The 18,078-nt window shown below is 49.7% G+C and overlaps 1 protein-coding gene across 8 annotated transcripts in view; it reads right to left on the reverse strand.

The window, feature by feature from the left end:
• Window positions 1-18,078, reverse strand: part of TNIK (TRAF2 and NCK interacting kinase) — a 376,625-nt gene that overhangs the window by 77,393 nt on the left and 281,154 nt on the right. For all 8 annotated transcript variants that reach the window (XM_025425582.3, XM_025425579.3, XM_025425581.3 and 5 more), the window contains 3 exons: window positions 17,311-17,486; window positions 12,156-12,222; window positions 8,516-8,720 (listed from right to left, as the gene is read on the reverse strand). In XM_025425582.3, the coding sequence (XP_025281367.1) occupies window positions 8,516-8,720; window positions 12,156-12,222; window positions 17,311-17,486 (448 nt within the window). The remainder of the gene's footprint in view (window positions 1-8,515; window positions 8,721-12,155; window positions 12,223-17,310; window positions 17,487-18,078) is intronic.

Here is an 18,078-nt window from a genome sequence, read left to right on the forward strand (position 1 = left end):
TTCCGATTCCTTGGGAATGGAGGAAGGGGTCTGGACAAAAGGATTTCAAACAGCAATGACATCTGAAGCTGCCGTACAGGAACGTCAGCCCACCTTCTTCACCCTACTAGGAAACCCCTGCCATCACAGGGCCCAGGAGACCAAGCAGCGTGGTGGGCCAGTCAGAACAAGGAACCTTCTGGATGCACTGGGGAGCAGCGTTCCCTGCGGCTATGCAGACCACATGGCCACACGGCCTCCTGAAGCACCAGCGTGACCTCCACACGCGTGTGACCGCGGACCGCTGCCAGAGGCCCACGGGCAGGCCCCGCCCGGGACAGTGGGCATCCAGTTTGCCAGCCTGGCTCCCAGCTGTTTCATAATTTCTGTTCAGTTACTGAACCCAAAGAACAAAAAGGCCAGCCAGGAAGCGCTCAGGCTCCTTGCGGATGCTAACGACACTCAGGGATGAAGGGCTGCTCGGCTTCCAACCGGAGGCCGCTCGCCAGGCACATTAGGGTGCCTACCGTTCACGACGAAGTGGATTCAAGGCCATTTCTCAGCAGCGCCAATGAATGAACACCCTAGGCCCCGAATGGAGGAGTTATTCTTGTTCATGGTGCTTTCTTCCAGCCGAGGGCCCGGGAGTGCAGTCCAGTGGGTGGGAAGGTGGCACCGGTGAAAAGCCACCCTGATTTCCCTGTACCCCTGCACCTGTGTCCCAAGCTCACCCACAAGCACCTCGAAAAGATGACTCAGGGGAGCAACACAACCTAGATCATGGGATACAAAGATTTTCCCCTTGTGCGACTCTCTTCTTGAACTTCCCGTAGGTACCTATTCAGCGCCAGGGAGTAGTACTCTAAGTGCTTCCTGTGTATTAACTCATTTAATCCTCGGAAGCTCCACTATCCCCTTTTATAAACAAGCAACCTGCAGCACAAAGAAGTCATGTCTCGCCCAAGATCACAAAGGCGGCAGGCAGGGCAGAGCCGGATTCAAACCCAGGCGGTTTTTTTTTTTAATTTTTTTTAATAAATTTATTTTTTATTGGTGTTCAATTTGCCAACATATAGAATAACACCCAGTGCTCATCCCGTCAAGTGCCCACCTCAGTGCCCGCCACCCAGTCACTCCCATCCCCTGCCCACCTCCCCATCCACCACCCCTAGTTCATTTCCCAGAGTTAGGAGTCTTTCATGTTCTGTCTCCCTTTCTGATATTTCCCACTCATTTTTTCTCAAACCCAGGCAGTTTATTTGGTGGCCTTGACTGCCTTGCATCTACCCTCTCGGGGAAAGGGTTCACATCAGTTCCTGCTGCCCAGAAGCTTCCTACTGAGGCAGGATGAGATCTCTACCTTCTTATGGGTCTTGTTTCGGTACTGGTAGGCCCTAAGATTTGCTGCAGCTACTTGGTGGCAATGACGGAATCCTAATTACCCAGTGTCGGAAGTGACAGCAAGAAATACAGGTACGAGGGGATCCCTGGGTGGCTCAGCGGTTTAGCACCTGCCTTCGGCCCAGGGTGTGATCCTGGAGTCCCGGGATTGAGTCCCGCATCGGGTTCCCTGCATGGAGCCTGCTTCTCCCTCTGCCTGTGTCTCTGTTTCTCTCTCTCTGTATCTCTCATGAATAAATAAATAAAATCTTGAAAAAAAAAATACAGGTACGAGAATAAGTCAGAAAGCAGAGTTTCTCCAGGGGGGGGTTCCCCTGAGGCTTGGGACAAGGCTAAGTCACCCGCGGACAGATAGCCCAGCAAGACACAATGAGAGGGGTGCTCAGAAAAGAGCCCTCAAAAAAGGGATGGAAAAGTCCACATGTCACAGTAAACGGAGAAGACACGTCAGTGAATTAAGGAAGGCAGACACCGGGAAATGCCGTCTCTCTAGACAAACCCAACAACCACTTTGGGATCTTCCGTTCCAAAACAACAACAAAACGTTCCCCGAGCAACGACAATCCTTCTCGTGTCAGGACTGTGGCACGCCTTCCGTGTACCTGCTTCCCTTTACCTCTCCCAACAATCCTGCAACGCATACCGTACGTCGAGTGTGCGCATAAACAAGCTGGGGTTCCGAGAGGGTCCGTGCGTGGCTCGAGGCCACGCAGCTTGAACTACACCTGGGGTTCTGCAGCTTCAAAGCTGCCACACTTGGCCTCTGTACTAATGTGCCATCCAGTCGTTTAAAAACCATCGATGTATATTTTTTTTCTCCTAAGGATGTAAATGAATTTTAACTGGTATAACAAATATCTTCCCCAAGACATGAATAAAAGCTTACCTTTTGGTACATTGATCTTTTTTTTTATTTAAAGATTTTATTTATTTATTCATGAGAGAGACAGAGAGAAAGAGAGAGGCAGAGACACAGGCAGAGGGAGAAGCAGGCTCCATCCAGGGAGCCCCATGTGGGACTGGATCCCAGGACCCCAGGATCACACCCCGGGCTGAAGGCAGGTGCTAAACTGCTGAGCCACCTGGGGGTCCTCTTGGTACATTGATCTTAACGGATGCAAGAGGGTTTTACTACAGCACATGAAAGAGTTTACACTTTTGGAAATTACACCTCTGACGTCAGCCAAAGGCACCTCCTCCAGTAATAATAACTAACATTTACCGAGTGTGTTCTCAGCGTTAGTCACAGTCCATCCAACGGTTTCCATGCACTAACTCATTTAACCCTCGTGACAGTCCTGGAAGGGAAGTGCTACTATTTTTCTAGCTTTACAAAGAAACCGAGGCACGAAGAACTTATATAGAATGAGCATTAACCAAAACACTACCGTCAACAGAATCTCCCCCAAATGCTCCAAGGCCCACGGGACTTTTTGGAGCTTGAGTACGTTGTCTTTAAAGACATGTGCAGATTCCCCCTGTCTACCTCCGGCCCCTTTTCTTTGGTTTAAAAACATCTGGGTGGGGGCGCCTGGGTGGCTCAGTGCTTGAGCACCTGCCTTCGACTCAGGTCGGGATCCTGGGGTCCTGGGATCGAGTCCTACATCGGGCTCCGTGCAGGGAGCCTGCTTCTCCCTCTGCCTGTGTCTCTGCCTCTCTCTCTGTGTCTCTGTGTGTGTCTCTCATGAAAAAATAAAATCTCTAAAAAAAAAAAAAAAAAAGATTAGAAACATCTGGGAGAAACCACATGGGTTCCAAAGAATAACCTAGCTGACCTGTGGCTGCTCTGGGCTCGGGCTGCAGCTGGCCCAGCTTCTCTGAGACCAGTCTGCTCACCCCAAGTGGAAGCAAATGCTCAGAGAAAACGTGAGCAAGAGCTGACCCCAAGTGGACGAGCATGTAGTTCTGAAGAGTCCCCTGAACGGAAGCCCAAGGTGGGACCCGTTGGCAACCTTCAAGCCATCCCGGACGAGGCCTTGAGAACAGAGTGCTTTCAGGCCCAGCCTCCCGGTTCCTCCCCAGTGTCCCTTAGGGGGTGGGAACAAACTGCACGGGGTGGCGGGGGCGGGGGGCTCTCTGCAGAGCCCAGGGAGCGGGGCTGGGGAGACTCGGAGAGCAGCCAGGGCGGGCAGGGGGTGCACGGCAGCCCTCAGACCTAAGCCACGTCTTCGCACCCCAAATTCACATCTCACCGGCTGAGCAGATTGCTTCCCTTCCTCCCAAACAGGAAATGAACGCACTTTTAGAGAGTCCGACTGACGATGTCAAAACGACCTTTTCACATAACGTCTTTGCCCTGAAACCCGCGACGCGGTCATCTCCCTCGACCTCTGGCGGGCTGGAGGCTGGGCCTTAGCTCTGCTGTGCTGCCCGCTCGAGCTTCTCTGCCTTCGCGCCAGTTCTCCTCCGGGCCCTCAGCAGCCTTCTCTGCTGGCCTCCCCTCTCCGGCCCTGCGGTCTCAGGGTTCAGGCCCACGCTCTCCCCTCGTGTCGGGGCCCACTCCCAGGGCCCGAGGCCAGCAATTCCCCTCGTTTCGCCCCCCCCGACCTCCCTTGCCTGGCTCTCTCCATATAATCCACCTGCACCCTTGGCTTCACCACTGGCCACCTCAGAGGCACCTTAAATTCACCGCGTTCCAGACGGATCTGCTCCTTCTGCTCCCACCCCTGGTCCTCCACTGCTCCGGTCCGCACCGGGGACGTCCTGCGACCGCTTTCTCTCTTCCCTCTGTGACATCTAGTCAGCCGTCTCCCGCCCAGTCTGCATCCCTTCCAGATGTGTCCCCTTCTCTCACACCCCACTGCCCCCCACCCACAAGAGCGTCACCCTCCCTGGCCTACACTGACTCGGCCCCCTCACCCACCCTTGCTTCTTCCACTCGACCTTGCAGCAGCCAAAGTTTCCTTTGAAAAATGCAGATCCGATCGATTAACACACAGCAATGGTTTCCCACTATTCTCGGGATTAAATGTAAGAATCTTGAACTTGGCCTGTGAAGTCCTACAGGACTGGGACTTGGCCTCCCCGCCTACCATCTCCGCGGGCCCCTCCCCCAGTCGTCCTCCCGGCCAGGCTGGGCTGCTTCCCCCTCCCCGCACCCCCATTCCTTAGCCCCCCATTCCTCCCTACCGCGGCACCCTGGCCATGATAACGAATGGCTATTTGGGTGGCTATTTGCCCAATGCCTGTTTCCCCCACAGATCTGGTGAGCACCCGGGCAGACTGTTCCTGGCGTCCAGCATAGCAGAGGGATGAATTCACAAAATTCGTTGAATGGCTGCGTATGGGACTAGGAAAAAGTTTTTAATTCTACTGTGCCCTTCTTAGAAAAACAGTTGAACCCAATGTCCTTGAAATAAGAAGCTCGCAATAAGAAGTTAGAGGCTCTAGGAAATTCACACACAGTGAGACGACCAGGCTCTCATTTTTTATATCCGGGCTCCGCTATGTCTGGCCAATAAGGTGCTGGTGGTATTTCTTTACAAAAAATTTCGGGGCACCTGGGTGGCTTAGCGGTTGAGGGTCTGCCTTCAGCTCAGGTCGTGATCCCGGGATCGAGTCCTACATCAGGCTCACAGCAGGGAGCCTGCGTCTCCCTCTGCCTCTGTCTCTGCCTCTCTCTCTGTGTCTCTCATGAATAAATAAATAAAATCTTTAAAAGAAATTTTATTTTCAGGCAATAGAACCAAAACCGTATAATATCTCTTAGCTAGAATTGGCTGTTTCTATAACGAGCGGTGTTCTGATGGTCTTGAAGGCACTAAGTGAGATGCAGGTGTCTTGGAAGACTTAACACAATTCTCTGAAGAATAAAACTTACCACCATTGAGCAGTTTGGTGCCCCTGGGGTCAAGGCGATTATTCCTGTGACTTAAAGATATTCTCCTCCAAATGAAGGCATAGAGAATGCTCTTAGCGAGTTGAAAAAAAAAAAAAAGATAAATCCCTGAAATCATTCCAAAACTCTTGAGCACAGTTAAGCATCACCACAAATCTTTTGGCCAAGGTTCGTCTGTCTGAAAAGATGACCAGGGTAAGTGCCTTACGGATTCTTGGACTCCTCTCCTGCATCCTGCCCCTGATTCTGGGATCCTCCATCCGTGATGGAGAATAAACACGAGGGACTTTCCTAGGCCAAGCAGTAGGAAGTTTTATTGAACTAAATAACAATAAAAGAGGCCTTCTTTGTACTTTTCTCACTATTGAGGGACTCATTTCACCTTAGCTACGTTTAATCAATTTCCTGGAACTTAGTTATAAATTGTACTTTATCACTGGTCAAAAGCTGAAAGCCTTGTACCCGACATTTCATTGGTCCAAAGCCATGTCCTTTTCATGAAGCTGATAAATGACTACATCCAGTGTACAAAGTCCTTTTAAGTATATGCAGATTTAGAACTACCCAAATCCACATGGTTATCCATAAATAGCAAAGGACGTGCAGGGCTTCCTTAGAAACCACAGCTCTGGTAGGAGGTGACATCTGAGACCGCTGGGGAAGACAAAGGCTACAGCTTACCTAGCCCTGTGTCACCAAAGGGGCATCTGATGGGCATTTGAGAATGGGAGTGATTTTTCCCAGGACGCCTGCAAAAGCCCACCTGACCCACACTGAAGCTAAATTCGCGAGTCTAACTGTGGGCTTTAAGTGCCTCCGTGTGCCAGCGTAGTCCAAGCTCCTACTCTGGAACCACAAGGTCATCATGCAGGAGAGGAGTCCCCGGTGGCAGAGACAATTGTTATGTATGGGTTCAGAATTTACAACCATTTGAGTATCGAATATCTCTTCGTCTTCCTGTTGAGCAATAGGAGCAAGATAAAGGATTAATGGATAAAGCCACCATAGTCTCTTAATGCCCCGCGGTTACAAGTGTTCCCGGAGAAGCCAGGGCTCACACACTGTGGTGCATAAAGCAAAGTGTCCTTGGGGCCACTGTTGCCTTTGGTGCAAGTGAGGACTTAGCGGGTCTGTCCTCGTGGGTGCATGTGCCCCGCTGGGTCTGAACTCTGACTTGCCTCCAAGACAGAGGCTCCAGGAAGTGCCACAAAAGAAGGGACACGAGGAGGCCTCGGCTGTTAGCTCTGACGGGGAGCGTGAGAACCAGAACCCATCGCAAAAAAGAGCACCTGCTGGGTGCAGCTCCTTGCCCTAGCTCAAAACTCGAGTTCTCAAAGAAAAAAGACTACAGAAGCGGAGGCCGGGTACAGAATATGGGCAAACATGACTGGCTTATCAGCCGAGAGGCAGTGACAGCACCCGGGCTCTGGAATCCTATCCCCTGGGCTCGAATTGCCCAAGCTGTGTGACCTGTGGCAAGTTATTAACCTCTCAGACTCAGCTGCATTATTCTGAGACTGTGGGTTACTGCGACGATTCAGCGAGACGATTCAGGTAAAGTGTGGAACAGAGTAACTGTCAAAGGGCAAATGCTTTGGGAAGTGTTAGAAAATGTGATTTTAGCAACTCATGAAAAAAAAAATAGGAAGCTCAAATAAGTCATGCCAGGTAAGAAGGAAAGAAAATAGAGATCGAAACAAAACAAAATAATACCACGCATCCTTTGAAAGGCTTTGCATCAACTGAGGATCTAGGCTCAAGGGCCAAAAGTTCTCATGTTAAAATTAAAAAAAAAAAAGAAAGAAAAAAGAAGGCGCCGCCGACCCCTCGAAGCCCTCTGCCACCCGCGCTACGGAGGCTCCGTCTACAGCCTGATTCTTAGCACAGGAGAGGGGGACGGTGAACGTCTCGTGCGCCGCACATTCTTCGCACTGACCATACGCGGACTTGCACACTTACATCCGAAGGTGCTTCGCGTGCCCACTGCTGCCCGCAGAAGCCTGCAGGGTCCAGGTCTGAGGCTCACAGTTCAAGGCTTCGGTGACTTATCTACACTTCCCGTCCAGGGCTCGTGTGGACGTTGAGATCGGACACACCTGGGTGTGAGCCCTGCACACTCGCGGGCCCTGTGACTCGGGACCGACGACCTGCCCTCCCTGCACTTCGGTCTCCTCCGTGTTACACGGGGTTTGTGTGCATCTCCGCCCGAGGGGCAAGGGACGCTCGCAAAGACGGAACGACAGCCGCTGAGATCCGGGACGGAGCCGAGGACCTCACCTGGAGCCGGCACACAGAAGTCGCCGCCTGGTCGCACCTGGGACGTTGCTGTCGCCGGCCTGCGTATGCGGACGTGTGAGGTCGATGGGGTTTTCCTGCGAGCCGGAACTGAGGCCCTCACGGATTTCTTTGATTACTTTTTAGCTTTTTAATTTTCTTTTTTTTTTGAGGCCCTCGCTGATCTGAGCCAGGAACACTGGGGCCGAGGCGCGGCACCTCCCGCCTGGCCACCGGCCACCGCTCCGAAGCAGGGGGCGGCTGGGGCAGCTGTCACCCCACTGCCCGGCGGCTGCTTACCTTCATCTCCCGGCCCACTTTCCCGCCAGCCCAGGCTCTCAGCCTCCGAATCCTTTAGAAGCTTTGATTTATCGGACAGAGGAAAGGGGTTTTAAACTAAACACACGGGGAAGGCCGGCGGGGCGGGGTGCGGTTTCCCACACAGGTGCCAGCGATGCCGCTGGGGAAGGCGAGGGTGGCCCCGGGGCTGGGGACCCGCCGGGATGCCGACGGCGTGCACAGGGACCCGGGAAGCCGCGGGACGGCTCGGCAGGCCCCGTGTGTCCACACGGGACACTCGGTCACCAGCTGTCACCTCCGGTCACCGCATTAGTTCACGCCCGCCTGACGGCGGCCTCCGGGGGCTGGTGACGCCCAGGGGACATGGCCCCACCTCCCATCCTCGGGCTCGGCCTTAAGGTCCACAGGAGACGCGAGGGTGACAAGTGCGGGCGGGACTCGGGAAGGAGGCAGGAGCCCAGGAGGGGGCCGATGTTAGGTCTGGGGGTCGGGGGGGCTGCCCGGAGGGGGGGGCAGCCTTCACCTGCCCTGAGGCCAGCACAGCAAGGCCGGGCGACCGCCAGGTCACACGTGTCACCGCCCCCAGCAAGGGGAGTCCTCGGCTTGTCAGAGCAGGCTGGCCTCACCCCTCTGCAGGTGACCGTGTGTGCCCCGGGGTCACGGCGGCGCCCAGGGTGGGACCCGGCATCCCGGGGGCCCAGGGTGGGACCCCGCGGACCTCACCTCCTCCAGCCGCCGCCGCTGCTCCTTCTGCTCCTCGATGCGCTTCTGGCGCTCGGCCAGCAGCTGCCGCTTGTGCTCCTCGTTCTCGCGCTGCTGCTGCTCCAGCTGCTGCCGCCGCAGCGCCTCCGAGCGCTCCTTGTTGGCCAGTTGCAGCCGCAGGAAGTCGCGGCGCAGCGTGGACTCCCCGGGCAGGTTCAGAATGGAGCTGCGGGAGGGGGACACACTTGGGGATCCTGTGCCGGCCGGGCCGCCCCCCCGCCCACGAGTGTCGCTGGTGACCAACCCGGAGTCCCCGAGTCCCCGGAACCCCGGATCGGGGCTCGCTGCCTTGGCCGGGTGACTAGGGCATGCACCTGCGGTCACCGGCCCTTCTCGGGGTCACCACCTGCCTCCAGCACTGTGCACAGGCTCCCTCACCCTGTGACCCGCGCAGATCTGCTTCTGAAGGCGAGGGAGTGAGCCCCCGGGCCGGAGCTGCAGGTTCTCATGCTCAGGAAAGGCATGAACAGAGTTGGCGAATGAAAAAATGAACCATGCAGAGAGTAAGGGAACCTGCTCTAGTAGGGGTGCATCCTCACCCCGGGGACTCCTTGCACCAAACCTTAGGAGGCCAAGGCAGGCTGCTCATGGGAAGACACAATAAGCTAGGAGGGTGGACCTCTGAGTCCAGGTCAACCCCAGAGTGGAGCACGAACCCACGCCGGCCGGCGTCTGAGAGCCAGAGCTGTCTCTCTGCCCCATGCTTAGAGAGCAGGGAATGGTTTGGCTCTGGAACACATGGTGTAGCTAGGACTTCAACCCGGCTCCCTGATTTCTAGATTCCAGTTAAGCACCATGGGCCTCAGTCTTCTCATCTGTAAAATGGTAATTGTGCATAGATGTGCGTGTGTGTCTGTATGCGTGTGTGTGTGTGAGACAGAAAGAAAAAGAGGACAGAAAACACCATAAAGGAATAGCACCTACTTCCCCAGTGGTCTAGGGCCGCCCTATTCACATCTAACTGCAGGTGAACAACTCAAAGTTGGGCTCTTTGGTTGGGTGTGGCAGCCTAACGGGGTAGGCGGGGTAGGCAGGGCTCCTATTTGTTCATGCAAACCTAGCTCTTTTAATCTTTCTGGCAGCTTCCACCCGAAACCCGTTAAATAACTGGTGAGCCATTTGTATGCAGCAGGCATGGTAATAGGCTCTCGTGGACATGGGCAGTAGCTAAACAAATTCTCCCTCTAGTTACCTCCTTGTGGGGAAGAGAGACAAATAATTAGACAAGTGACTACAAATAGCATAATTTCCCATATGAACAGGCTCCAGAGAAGACAAAAGATGTAACAGTTTAAGAGTACAGTGGTGGGGGGCTGGGACGGGGGCGAAGGGCTCTGCTTCAGAGGGGGTGATCGGAGGAGACCCCTCTAAAAAGGTGCCAGCTGAGCTAAGACTCAAAAGATGGAGTCAGTCCCATGAAGAGGTAGGGAAAGAACGTTTCCAGAAGGAAGAAATGGGGAGGCCAGTGGTGGGGACAGGTGGGACCTCTTTGAGGACTTCCCAGAGCAGAGTGAAGGAGACAGGAGCTGGTAAGGCACGTAGCATGGAAGCTGTGCGCGGAGAGGTTATCGTCAGGAGAGGGACGTGATGGGATTTGTTGGGCTGCTGCATGGATGACTGTCTGCAGGGGGCAGGAGGTCAAGCAAGGCCACCTGAAGCCTGTTGATGGATCTGGTGTGGAGAGTGAGCCATGACTCGCAGGTTTCATCCTGGCACCCGGACAGTGGTGGTGACGCAAACTGGGGTGGTGAATGGTGAGGGGGAGCAGGTTTGGTGGCAGCTGATGAGGGGATCATGCTGTGTTGGACAGTGTAACTGCTGTGCTGTGTGACTGCCATCTATGCCCAAAAATGACATGAAAAGGGCTTCGTTCACAATGCCCTACAGACAGTGCCTGCATTCCAGTAACAAACCTCCTTTAAAACTTACAGCTTTTGTGCAGAACGCTAAACCAAACCCCGAGCGACAGTGCGTACGTACACAGGCCACCAGCCCTGGGCAAAGGCGGCAGGACGGGGGAACCCGGCCTCACCATGCACACGAGGATGCTCCATGAATACAAACTGAGGTTGAATCTTTGTCAGGTGAGCTGAGCCGTAGTAGTGGCTCAGTCATTGACTTGGTGTGTGGCCTGGGTGCCACCTCTGAGCTCTTACCTCATTTCTAAAATGAGATAACCACTGTCTCTTTGTTCTTTTCAGGATTTCATGAAGATTGATTACATGTGTCCATAAAACAGGCCTTGGAACAGAATCCTCAATGTGATATGATGACACATTGAAGTGCTGAGGCACGGCTAGGTCAGCCCGCTACGGGACTCCTAACACACGGGTTAGCGAGTACGAGTTAAAACAGGGCTTTTCAGTTCTATAGAGAATGGTCAGTAGTCCTGACGTGACATCTGGGTGAGTTTGGGAAACATAAAAATAGTAGGCAACTTCTCTGAAAAGCAGGGCATTCGGTTCTTTGCCTTTACAAGAATGTTCATTTTCCATGTCACTATTTGACAAACGTCATCTTTATCAGCTAAACTGGGGGTAGCCAATGTGTAGAGTATTGGATGGAAGGAAAAATTCTTCAATCTTTGACTTTGAAAATTCCTTTAGTAGGTGAAGACAAAAACTGGATGGCCCTCTAAGTCCCTCCCTCTTCCATCAGTTTAGGAATAATCCAGCTGGGTAGAGCTGAGTTAACTCAAAAGAAAGAAGCCAATGGCTTGTTCTAGCAGCAGTGGCTGAGCTGGCCCCTTTCCTGAGCAGTATGGGACCACAGGAGTCCCTCCTTGGATGGCTAGAGGACGGAGACCTATATACCCCACTGAGCCTTCTGCTTGTGCATTTTCCCCAATAAATGTTTTCTGACCATGGTTCATGTGCCCGTACCCTCAATTCGCTGAACTGCCACCTGCTGAATTCTCTCACGGAAGACAAATCCTTGAAATGTGAGCACCCTAACCTTAATTATTCATACGCACACTGGAAGAAAGTTGCAATCAATGTCAAGTGAAATTCAAAATGCATGGATGATAATGATAAAGCAACATTGATCCTGGGGTCCAACATGTGACAACTGGAATAAGCATGTAATTTTCTATCTAGGGTTCCCCTCCAGAGTGTGATTTGGTTTCCTGGGAATCATTTTCTCTTGGATTAGCTTGTGGTGAAAATACCAAGACAGGTGACAAGGACGGTGGCTGCTGAAATGGGCTTCTCAAAGGTATGAAGAAACGAACTGAATGTGTCAAGTCCAAAGATACCACTTAGAGGTCTCCTGAAAGTGACAGTTTTAGGCACTTTGAGTCTTGGATTACTCAGATAATTGCCTCCTACCCATTCTACACGTTACATATGTGAGGAAACAAAGTCTTAGAATAGAGACCATAAATCTTAGGGGACAAGATAAAGAATACGCTGATTTCCACGTTTCTGTAAGAGTCTGCCTGGGGACATTTTCCCAAATTAATGAGTAGGTTCATGGGCAATAAATTAAATAAGACCACCTTGCTGGATTCTTAAAAATGAACCTATAAATCAAAAGGAAGCAAGTTTCACAGTCGCCCAATTCAGAACGTGAAAATAAGACTCGGCTTTTGCTCTCCTACCTGGGCTCTCCTGAGTCATTCTCCTCCTCTTCTTCCTCACTTCCGCTGTACTCATACTCGGTCTCATCTAAAGAGAGACTCACAGAATGTTAGTGCACAAAAGGACGCTACAGTTCAGTCAATCCCACCCTCTTCTTCTTATATATATATATATATAAGCCTGGGACAGGCTCCAGGCCTTCTGACTTGTGATCTAACAGTTCCCACCACCTGGATTCAAGTACGTGGACTTAACATCCAAGACTGTCCCAGCTGATTCCAGATATCTGTCCCTGATGCCTGCTGTTCATATGAAAGTCAAGATCAGGAACTGAAAAATAACTTCTCGGTTTGTGTTAATTCCCATTAGAGGACCACGTGAACCAACCTTTTATTGGCCCACTATTAACACATTGTCCTATTAATCATTTCTCAAGCAGGAGTTTTATTAGGACTTACATGTGCCCACAGATTTGTCTTTAGATATCTTGATAAACACCAGAAGGAAATCTGACAACGTGCTATCAGAAATACGGAGTTAAATGACCCACTGGGGACAGCCATTTAATTCAGTCATACGTTAAAGCAGGTTAACATGTAGTAATGAATAAGACTGGGTCTTTGCTTTGGAGCGGATCAGAATCTAATGGGCAAGGTGGACAAGTAGGTAATCAGATCTGCCATGATTATTAAGAAATTAATCCATATTGAGTGTCTCCCATGCTGGTCACCCTTCTAGATACTTTACCTAGGTTCTCTCATTTGTTTTGCTTAACAATCCTTTAACATACTGCCCACGTTTCAAGCGCAGACACTATGACAGGAGGTTAAGTGATAGAACCAATGGCTTATTAATAAAAGGTCAATCAATCTGGGATTTGGATTTAGAATTTGATCCAGAACTTGTCCAACTTTAAAACTAGTGTTCTTTCTAACATATATATGCTAAATAAAAGGGCATAAAAAGAGCAATGAGATATCAGAGATAGGCGCAAAGTCCATTGGTCATAATAGGGGAAGGAGACAGGAAAGTCTCTTGAGGAGATGAGCTGGGCCTTGCAATGTCGGTGACCCTGTTCTAGGCAGACGGCAGCTAAAAGTGGTGGCCAAAGGGCATTCTAAGCAACATAACCACGTGAGGAAGCCTGCTAGTATTACAGGGCATGCAGGACATGTTCACAAGGAGTTGTGAGTGGCTAGATGTGTGGCTGTGACAAAAACAGATGGAATAAGTAAGCCCAGAACATGTGCTAGGACGTCTTGATCCTTACATATATATATATATATATTTTTTTTTTTCTTTTTCCTGAGGACTTCTCTGTGGGCAATGGTGAATTTTGGAGGAGCTTTTAATTTTAAGGAGGGAGAGTGTCACATTACTATTATCCTTTCATAGCTGTGGGTTAGTAATTACAACTTGGGAGGTTTCGGTTTAATTCCGAAAAAGGAATTAACACTGCAATTTGGCTGTGTTACCACCAGGAAGCAGCACATCTGATAAGAACTAAACACTGCCTTCCAGACTCTTCAGCCAGTAAAGGAATAATGAAAAGGAGCCAAAAGCACCATGACTTCAAGTGTATTTTTTAAAATCACAAGTTAGCTTCAAATATTTAGACACGTATGTGGTTTTCAGACGACTTATTTTTTTGAGTATTATCGCACCGGAAATGTAAAGGACCTTCATAAGGTGTTTCAATATCCCACACTGAAAGTTTACTACTCCAAACTTTCCTGAAATGGGTCAACAGGGAGCTTGAAGGAAGCTGCAGAGATTTTATCTAGCAAAGGAAATTCTAGCAAGGGAAAGCAGCACACAATTGATCCAAATATTTCTACTAAGGTAAAACCTTCATTTGTCAGGCCCTTCAATTGTAATACTTCACCAGAATCTGGTCTTATTGCTTTTATGTTACTGGCATAAATTAGCATATATCAACAAACGTAAGGAAAAAATAACATCAGGTTAAAAAATCATAATGAATTTTCATTAAAATTGTTTAATTGTGGGACACCTGGGTGGTTCAGTTGTTTAAATTCCAGTTTTGGCTTAGGGCATGATGTCATGGTCCAGCGATCCAGCCTGCCTCAGTCTCCCTGCTCAGTGGGGAGTCTGCTTCTCCCTCTGCCCCCCCCCCACTACTTGTATGCTCTCTCTCTGAAATAAATAAATGAAATCCTTAAAAAATAATTGTTCGGTAATAGCAAAAGCTGGTCTTTGAGCTACTAAGAGAGTGTGAAATTTTTAGAGGAAGTAAATTAAGTCATTTGGTGAAACCGAACAAATGGAATGAGACCTCACTTGATGGATTCTCTTTCTGGGGAACAGACAGAAAAGAAGGTTTCTGATGGCTCTAAACCTACACAGAATTAGGTTCCTTACATTACTGGGTAACTCCTAAGGGCATCTCCTACCAAGAATCATACTCACCTACTCTGCAGAGAAGGAACCCGTTAAAAATAATCTATTGTCATAGAATGGGGAGTTCTGAGTCACCTTCCAGCATCTGAGCCCCCAAGAAGTGAAAACAACCCAAGGCACAAGCTTTACCCACTCTACTCACAGGTCAAAGGCAAAGAAAGAGGTTACGAGTTCCCGGAAGGTAACTCTGACTTGTTCTGAAAACTTATAGGTCCATAAAGAACTGTTTATGTAAGAGTAGCTAATATTTATTGAGTATGTTTATACGCCAGACATTGTATTAAACATCTTAATGCATTATCTCATTTAATCTGCAACAATGCCAGGCGATAGTGGTCACTATTATATCCTCTCTCTTATTTTAAAGATAAGAAAACTGGCGTGAAGGTCATCTAACCCTTCAGGGATTAGAGCTAGAATCTCCAGTCAGAATTTGAATCTAGAAACAATAGGCCTGCAGGAAAATAAGTTTCCCTTTTAAAGAAGTCAGCCTTTAATAGTTGCATGTTTGATGAAAAATCAGTCCTGGAATTATTTTAGGGGGTTGGGGAGGGGCAGAGGGAGGGAGAGAGAGAATCTCAAGCAGACTCTGTGCTCAGCATTCAGTGTGGAGCCCGACACTGGGCTTGATCTCATGACCCTGAGATCATGACCTAAACTGAAATCAAGAGTCAGACACTCAGTTGACGGAGCCCCCCAGGTGGCCCAGTCCTGGGACATTTTGATCTTGACTTACCTGTTTCTCTCATGCCTGGTTCCTCCTGATTTCTCCAGTTCCCTTCCCAGCTCCTCCTGACCGACACCTCATCCCTTCCCACCCACTAATAACTGGAGATGGGCCTCCTTTTTTATTTTTTGTTTTCTTTTGTGCAGGATTTTTATTTATTTATTTTCCAGTGCTGTAAGAATTTTATGTTCGATCAAAATAGGCAATGAAGCTTCATCTCCTATTTACCACTGGAAATAAAAATAGTCTGGGGAGCGCCTGGGTGGCTCAGAGGTTGAGCATCTGCCTTCGGCTCACGGAATGATCCCGGGGTCCTGGGATGAAGTCCCATGTCCGGCTCCCCACAGGGACCCTGCTTCTCCCTCTGCCTGTGTCTCTGCCTCTCTGTGTTTCTCATGAATAAATAAATAAAATCTTTTCAAAAAATAGTGTGGTCCCCAAACATTTAACCGTGTATGTTTTTTAAAAACAGGGATCCCTGGGTGGCGCAGCGGTTTGGCGCCTGCCATTGGCCCCGGGTGCGATCCTGGAGACCTGGAATCGAATCCCATGTCAGGCTCCCTGCATGGAGCCTGCTTTTCCCTCTGCCTGTGTCTCTGCCTCTCTCTCTCTCTCTCTCTCTCTCTCTGTGACTATCATGAATAAATAAAATCTTTAAAAAAAAATAAAAACAATTGCAGGATAGTTGAATATCATATTTTATCAATTTCAGGTGATGGGTCTCCTTTTTAGCTTAGCTTTATAACCTCGTACTCCTGAGACGAACTTGATTGCACATTTCCCTGGCAGCCGGGAAGAAACTCTTCCCTTGAACCTTCACTCAGGGCTTCTCCTCTTGCCTCAGCCCTCTACCGCTCTTACCTCTGCGTGGTTTTGACTCCTGCACCGCTCACCACCCACCCCACACACCTCCTCATACCTCGCCATATTACAGACAGTAACTGCAGAGGCAAAGAAGGGGAAGCCAAATGAAAGCAGAGCACCCTCCGTCCTGTGAGGCCCCCCACCCTCCAATGCTCCATCTGGCTTGGAAAGAACAGAAAGGAACGGTGTCCAGGACAGAAGCGAGGAAAAGCACAGGGCCGTGTGCCTCTCACCCTAGGTGTCTGGCTTCCCCTTTACTCCCCACTCCCCACATGCTCACCTCGCCAGCCCTGTAACGTCTCTTCACTGTCATCCCTCCTCCCCCCTGCCCCGTGGCTCCTCCAGCCTCCACCCAGGGAAGACTCACCCTGTCTGTCCTCTGGATCTTTCCCTTTCCTCCCCCTACCTCAATCTTCCTTACCTCCCACCCACCGAGGCACAAAACCGGCCCCAGACCACCTGAGTTTTTCTCCTTGGTCAGGATGCTAGGTAAGGAAATCTGAGTCTCTACTCCCATAACTAGGACACAGTCCCAGGACTCCAAGTTTGAACTCTTGTCCACTAATGCACTGAGAAGGCAGTGTGTGGTGCCTCAGCCAGCTACAGCCACCAGAGATAAGGGTTTTGAATCTACAAAATAAACAGGTGCATGAAATGATCTTCTAGCTCAAAGTGCAGGGTTCTGTATATCAAGTCTGGCAACTCTGTGACTATTAGAAAATTCATCTGACTTCTGTAATAAATTCCAAATGGGCCTCAGAGCTCAAAAACTTAAATGTTGAAGCCTGCCAGTCTAGAAAAATGTCAACTAAGTGTTTTTTTTTTTTTGTCTTCTGTCGATTTTTTGTCTTCAAAACATGAATATTCATTTGAACTAAGCAAATCACTTGTCATATTAAACCACTTCATAGTATTACTCAACATGACTCTTTGTCAGGGCCTGGAGAAGGTGATATTCCTTACAGTTGTATCCTTTCATGAAGATTCCATTTCACAGTCTCACTCCATTGATGCCTACAGGCTGCGAGCTCAGAGGCAGCCCTTCACACTAGAGAATAATGCAGGCCCATTTGAAAGCCCCACGGCCACCTCCAAATATATCAAGAGCCCATGACTCACTCCATCTTTTGTTTCCTTTGCTAAACTACAAATGTGCTTCTAACCTTTCTCTCCTCGTTTCTTCTTTGTTCTGTCAATATGGTCCTTGAGTTGAATGCGAACCTGTCGTTCATTAGGTTGGTCTCGTATAAATGGATGCTTCATCAATTGTTCTGTTGCTGGTCGCTGGCTGTGATTCTTTACCAAGCAGCTCTCAATAAATGACTGGAATTTTTTCGACCTGCCAAGTGAAAGAGATGAACCCAAAGATAAAAAGGCAATCCAACGAAAAAGTGACCTTCCATTTTCTAAAACACTACGATGAGAAAAAGAAGGCAGGTTCGATTAGTCAACATAGGAATCAACCGATCACAGAGTAGGCCTAGAATTCTATTAGGCACGATGGAGTTCAAAGGCATCATTACCATCAACACACAATTGACGCATTGTATGGGAGTCACATGCATAAGAGCATTTTTGCCCAGATTTATAAATAATATCACACAAGAAACTAAAAGGAATCAGATAAGAGAAAGGCCTTGGTGAGAATCACATCTGGAAGGTCTAGTGTAATGAGGGAACCTGAGCTGGGCTTGAAAGGATGCAGAGGAAATCATTCTGGGAAGACAGCTCAGGGAGATAGGAAATAGTGAAAAGCTAAGGCTGAGGCTGGGCACACTACACACCAGGGCACATTGAGGTGAGCGGCCTAAAGAAGGCAGAAAATGCAAGCTGCAGGAGAGCAAAATCAAGGTTGGCCAGGGAAGGAGGAGGTCATTCTGTAGAAATGAGAAAGATTCCTACTTGGTAAAGTGAACTTGATTAGGTAATTT

Source organism: Canis lupus, chromosome 34, assembly GCF_003254725.2.
Source record: "Canis lupus dingo isolate Sandy chromosome 34, ASM325472v2, whole genome shotgun sequence".
In the NCBI taxonomy this organism is placed as follows: Eukaryota; Metazoa; Chordata; class Mammalia; order Carnivora; family Canidae; genus Canis; species Canis lupus.